The sequence below is a fragment of the Bos mutus genome, chromosome 3, assembly GCF_027580195.1.
Source record: "Bos mutus isolate GX-2022 chromosome 3, NWIPB_WYAK_1.1, whole genome shotgun sequence".
Taxonomy (NCBI): domain Eukaryota; kingdom Metazoa; phylum Chordata; class Mammalia; order Artiodactyla; family Bovidae; genus Bos; species Bos mutus.
Window position 1 is genome coordinate 33,181,744 of NC_091619.1, and position 6,389 is coordinate 33,188,132.

The 6,389-nt window shown below is 41.3% G+C and overlaps 1 protein-coding gene across 5 annotated transcripts in view; it reads left to right on the forward strand.

Annotated features, from left to right (window-relative positions):
- Window positions 1-4,044, forward strand: part of HENMT1 (HEN methyltransferase 1) — a 33,960-nt gene extending 29,916 nt beyond the window's left edge. For all 5 annotated transcript variants that reach the window (XM_070367573.1, XM_070367575.1, XM_070367576.1 and 2 more), the window contains 4 exons: window positions 290-424; window positions 2,053-2,232; window positions 2,776-2,950; window positions 3,464-4,044. In XM_070367573.1, the coding sequence (XP_070223674.1) occupies window positions 290-424; window positions 2,053-2,232; window positions 2,776-2,950; window positions 3,464-3,874 (901 nt within the window). In that variant the 3' untranslated portion in view covers window positions 3,875-4,044. The remainder of the gene's footprint in view (window positions 1-289; window positions 425-2,052; window positions 2,233-2,775; window positions 2,951-3,463) is intronic.
- The last annotated feature ends 2,345 nt before the right edge of the window (window positions 4,045-6,389 follow it).

Sequence of the window (6,389 nt, forward strand, 5' to 3'; positions counted from 1 at the left end):
ATTGAAAAATCACTGATCCAGAGTGAGGAGAGAGAACCAAAAGTATTAATAATGAGAGCAATATCAAATATAAAAATCTTGTTCTCGTCGGCCGTTTAATGCCTCATGAGAGAGGAAGTTACCCTAGGACCTTGTGCTTAATACGGCAATTCATGGAAATGGGCTATGTCAGACTTAACCAGTGTAGGCAGGAGATAATTTATCAGAGGGTCAGAGTTTCTGTAGCTGGTAAGATACTCTAAATAGATTATATGTGTGCAAGTGTTCCTTCTGCAATAATGCTTTGCAGGTCAAGGCTGTCCCCATGTGTAGGGGATCATCTGGATCCCCGAGAGCTGGATTTAGCGATTACCTTGTATCATGGCTCTGTTTTAGAGAAAGACTGTCGTTTGCTTGGATTTGACTTGGCAGCATGTATTGAATTGTAAGTATGAAACTGGTTCTTACTATACACATTCATTTGGAAAATGTGAATTAATCAGTCTCAGTAAAGTTAGTATGCTAAATATTTGTCATAATCTGAGTTATTTGTGGAGAAAATTGCTTGTCACTTGGGACTGGGTTTTCACTGGCTTTTTCCAGCTTTTAGTTTGGAGATGATTTCAAGTTTATAGGTTAAGATAGAAAATGTATATAGTACCACGAACACCCATCTCCTTTATCCTGATTCACAGGTGAACATTTTCCATATTTCCTTTATCTTATGTACATGTGCTCTCTTGTTTCCCTCAGTCTCCCTTTCCCTCCACACATTTTTTTTTCTGAACCGTGTAAGTGTAGGTTTTACTCTTTGCCCCTAATAAATTCAGTATTAAACAGCCAGTTCCCTTTTTGTTATTGGTGGTGCCTCATGGCTTGCAGGATTTTAGTTTCCTGACCAGGGACTGAACCCAGGCAATAGGAGTGCAAGCACCGAGTCCTAACCACTGGACCACCAGGCAGTTCCATGGTTCTCTTTATTTTTAATAGGAGTATTTTTCAGTTTTGGCTCTTAATGATTAGATTCCTGGAATACAGTAGAGCTCTATATTTGGGTCCTCAGGTCGTTCCATCTGGAGGCACTAATGTCTGTTTGTCCCTGGGGAGGTTAATTTTGCTCTCTCCAGTCAAGGTGTGTTTGTGCTTGCTTAGCTGTATAATTACTGCCTTCCAGCCCCAAATAAGCAGCATGGAGACTGCACGCCATGCACATATCTTGTTACTCATCCATATTTCCCCCCTTAACTTGCCTATATTATATGGTGGTAAATGTTTTTTTGTGGTTTCAGCAGTTCTTTGTATTTACTAGTCAGGAGCCCTCCCACCTCAGTTAACCATCATCAGTGTGAACTCATGAATTCCTGTGTTTTTTTTTTAATGGATTGTGCCTGACTTTATTTTGTTACTCATATCTTCCCATGATTGGTCAACAGCAGTGGAGGGATCCTTTCAAGCTGGCATCTGTGTCCTTGTGATATGTCTGGTTTTTGTTTTTTTGAGCACTTACTTCCTGTTATAACAAGATGTACCAGACTGGTTGTCTACCTTCCTTCCTCATCTGCCATTTCTGGTTCCTTTTAATGGGAAATGGTATTCACAAACCAAAATATGTCTCTAAATGACTTTTAATAGTAGTTAAGTATCTTATTCTAGGGTCAGTTTGCCTACTATTATGCCCAGATTTCCAGTGTTTAGTAACGTGTTCTCTAGAGCAGTGTTTTTATTTCTTTTGTATTTCCTATTGCCTGGCACACAGTAGGTGCCTAATGCTTGAAATGACTGACGGAGAACATTAGAACATTGGTTGAAGAGCAAGGCGCAGTGATCAGTGTCATCTATGTGTAGCCTGGGTCTGAATGTCATTTTTAAGATTGACTATTCCATTGTATATATCAGTTTGCTTATCATTTGTTTATTTTTAATTGCCTTTTGGCTATTGTGAAAAACGTCAAACTATGTTTCTCTTATCTGGTCTGAGAGGTCCATGGTTAGACATTGTTTTGCTAAATCAGTTAGGGAGCTACTTGCAAGTGAAGCTGGGTTTCATTATATCTTTCTCACTGACCACTTTAGAATAGAACATTTTGATTCAGAAGATCTGGCGAAGTTTCCTGAAGTTGTCTTTGGGTACATGTGTCCAGCCATGATTGTCATCAGCACACCAAACTCTGAATTCAATTCCCTGTTTCCATGTGCAGTCTTTAGAGATTCAGATCACAAATTTGAGTGGAGCAGAATGCAGTTTCAGACCTGGTGAGTTCTTAAGTGTCTTTTTTGTATGTGACTACACTGGAGTTTTAAACCATATGAAATCTTAGTATCTACGGTTACCATAATAAGTTATTTCTTACTTTACTCCAATAAAATTGATTCCCAGAATGCAACTTGGCATATAATCATTAAGGAACTACCATATTTGGGCATTTATTTTCTCTGTCGAGTGTCGAAAGTGTGTGTGGGCACTGCTACCTTTCATGTGAAGGTATCAGGAGTTATCTCCCAGAATGGCGTGACAGATGGTCATGTTCTGGCAAAACTGCAAACCCAAATAGGAGCTGGGATTATAGCCCTTCTGGTTTCCTTGTCCCTGCACGCTGTTCCATATTCTTATGGTTACTGGGAAACTCACACTGTCATTGCCTTAATGCGCTTTGCAGAAATAAGCAAAGCCAGTGATATGGCCTCATGTGATGTTGTAGGAATTGCAGTTTAACTTGTAATTTTTATGTTCTGTCCTAACTAGAAATGGTTGTTTTAGTTTAGAAAATCATCTTTTCTCTTTGTTTTGTTTTTTAGGGCTTTAGATGTGGCCAGTCGCTACAATTACTCGGTGGAGTTTACTGGTGTGGGGGAACCACCCACAGGAGCTGAGGATGTTGGCTATTGTACCCAGATAGGGGTCTTCCGGAGAAAAGCAGAAGCAGCTGAACTGGCTGTTTTGGAGCATCATGGTGAACATGTTTATGAAGTTGTGAGTGTTCTTTGTATTCTCAGAGCAAGTTCATTTACTGGGATGGTGAGATAAGTCCCCATTAGAGAGAGGTGTGAATGACATTCTTTTGAGGAGAATCCCATGCCCCATGATCTCCCAAAGCATGTTACAGAGATGATCTGCTGGTGTCTTGGAAATACTTCCCCAGCAACTGTGCACTCCACCCCCATCTTTGTAGTCTGTTAGGAAAGAGGAAAAGCAGCAGCAGTTTCTGTGTAGCTTGATTTAGGACATGACTTGAAATTGAGTCTTGAAGCTTGTCAGACCCATTTTGTTTGAGGAGATGTGTATGGTAAAGAATATGTTGAAGAATGTGTCTATATGCCAGGAATTTTTGACCCTCATAACTGGGACATTCACAATAGGTAAGGTTTGACATGTTCATGTGCTTAATTATATATACAGTTAATTCTAATGTGCTAAAAAGTTACTAGTGGTTTTGAAAATTTTTCTTCTATTCCAAATCTTTTTTTTTTTTTTTTGCTCCTTCAGGTTTATACAACCTCATACCCAAGTTTACAGCAAATAAATTACCGTAGACGTGTGGTGATTTATCTAGTGTACCGAGAAGTGAGCAGATTGAAACAGAAATACCAAGTGAGTTTGAGACAGCATGAATTGGAGCCTGAGTTCATAGCCCCTGGCAACCAGACAGGAAAATTCACCTCAGACCTTCCAGTTCCAGTACTCACTGAAGATGACAAAGCCATGGAGATAGCTCCCCAACCTTTCTGTATTGAAGATAAGTTTTACGTACCCCTGCAAAGAATCATTGCTTATCCCAGGCTGGGGCACTTATGCGGTAATGTAGAGAAGCTGCGCGAGTTCCTTGGTGATGTGATTGAACTGAACTGTGATGGTTCTGCAGTGAAGGTTGACTTGAACGATTGTAGTGACTTTTGAATCCTTACGTCCTGAAATTCAGGATCTTCACAATAATTGGGCTCATTTAGAATTTAAACGTTGTGCAGTCATAATTGAGGTAGCTTTTCATTTTAAAATCACCTGACTTTTATGGTTTTTGGTGTGTGTGTGTTGAATGTTGATATTAAAGAGTTTTAAAGAAAACTGAATTATCTAGTAGTGTTTAAAACCTTTTTCCAGGGGGTAGAGTAGCTTTAAAATCTCTCTCTCCTTTGGGCTTAATTATAACCTGTGATACTTAGCCTAAAACACATATACAACAGGAATGCAGGTATTTGAGAGAGAACAAAACCTCAACAGTCAAAATATTTGCTCATGGTTTTTGAGTTTCGCTCTCTGGAGCTTACTGGCTGGAGTTGGGGTGGTAGTAGCAGTAGGAGAAAGAGAAATATAGTTTCTTGTATTGGGTTTCCCTGGTGGCTCAGATGGTAAAGAATCTGCCTGCAATGCTGGGAACCTGGGTTTGACTCCTGAGTCGGGAAGATCCCCTGGAGAGGGGAATGGCTACCCACTCTAGTATCTTTGCCTGGAGAATTCCCTGGACAGAGGAGTCTGGCGGGCTGTAGTCCATGGGGTCACAAAGTCGGACATACACGTAATAAGAAAAAGCGTTGTCTAAATGAGACGTTTTTCCTGAAGCATGGCAGTGCAGAGGTTAGCCAACCAAGAGACTGCTGTACACACACGGACCCCTATGCAAGCGTATGTCCATCTTGCCATTCGACTGTACTTCATGTGCACCCTGGGGACAGAGATGGTTGTTTGAACTTTAGCTACCACTTGGCAAGTTCCAAACCAGTGAAAAAGAAAAGGGAAGGGACAGAGGGCACGTGCCAGCTGTCTGGTAAGGTTTTTTGCACTGCTCCTGATTCTTGGCCAGATGGAAGTCTCATGGTCAGGCCTTACAGCAAGGGATGCTGAGAAGTGGAGCCTTTTATTTTGGGATGCCATGTGCCCATGTGGTAGGCTTCTGCCAAGGAACTAGGGGGACAAAGGACATTGTGGCAACCTGCCACAGCTGGAATGTCCTGAAACAAGCCGGGGCTAGGCAGACTGGGTACCTGGGAAGGGCTTCCTTGGGGAGGAGGGGGAAGGCTGTAATTCTCAAGCTGAGTTTAGAAGGGCTAATAATTAAGTAGATGGAAAATGGATTTGGTGGGGGATGGTGAGTAAAAAAAAGGGATTCTGGGAGAGAACAGTATTAATCAGATTGTTCTATCAGATCCCCTCTGTGTACTTAACACTGATTTTACTCCTAGAGGCATGCAATCTAGACTTTTGTACCCCCACCCTGCCCAAAGGGCCCTCTGTCCTCACCTTTCTAGGCTTATACAGCTTTCTAGCGTTTCCTTCTCATTGCTCTTCTGTTATAGCCAAGATCTTCTAGCCTAGACTCCAAAATTTACTTTGTTCAGGCTTAATCACCTCCCAGAAGTGTTTAAATGCCCATGACTACTGTGGGTGATGTTCCCCGTGGCTCCCTCACTTCTCTGTGGCTCCTGTACCTGCCGCCTTCTTGATTTGTCTTTACCTCCCTATCTTGATACAAGCCTTTATTTGCATGTTGAATGGTTCTAAGTTGGGGGTCAGCAAATGCTCCTCTGGCGACAGAGTAACTTTCAGTGTTGCAATATGCAACTGCATGAGCTGACTGGAAAAGTGAACACAATAATTCTACATGTCTTTCTGAGACGGAATAATTAAATGTCTGATTTAAAGAAAACAGCACTGGCAACCCTACTCGTATCTGTATACATGATGAGTTGCATGGTACCTCGCCAGGTTCTAAGTGTGATACCCATGGAGTGTGGGTACCTGCTGAGATGCAGTATAGTCTCCCCCAGCCACTCCTCTGTTATTCTTGCCTCCTGCTCGCTTTACAGTCATGCCCAAGGGCAGCCCTCAGCTCACTGGAAACCAGCTCCCCAGGGTGCAGTGCTGGAAGGCCTGTGGCTTTTCCTGACTTCAAGGATAATTTGCTAGGTGGTTTCTGAGAAGTGACATAATCGTATTTGAAATTTCACAATTATGTCTTGCTCCCTCCCCTTCCTATTTGTGGGCTGCATATTCGTATGCAATTTGGTGAAGTGTTTTACATAATTTAAAAATCTTTTCATTGATGGAATTTAAAGTAAACTTCATACAATTTTTTTTTTTTTTTTGGCTATGCTGCATAGCTTGTGGGATCTTGGTTCCCTGACCAGGAATAGAACGTAGGATCTCAGCAGTGAGAGCACAGAGCTCTAACCACTGGACCACTAGGGTATTCCCTAAACTTTATTGACTTTAAACTTTATAAACTTGAAAATTTTTCTTTAATGCCTGCCTTTGGAAACATCGCTGGGAACCCACTTCCTCTCAAATTCATTGCTTTTCTAAGACAGTCCACTATTCTTTACAGAAGTCCAGTGGATAAAATACCTATTCTGATATCAATTATTTCATATAAACGGTATAGATTTTGATGCAGCTTTATCATTAGTAATATAAAATT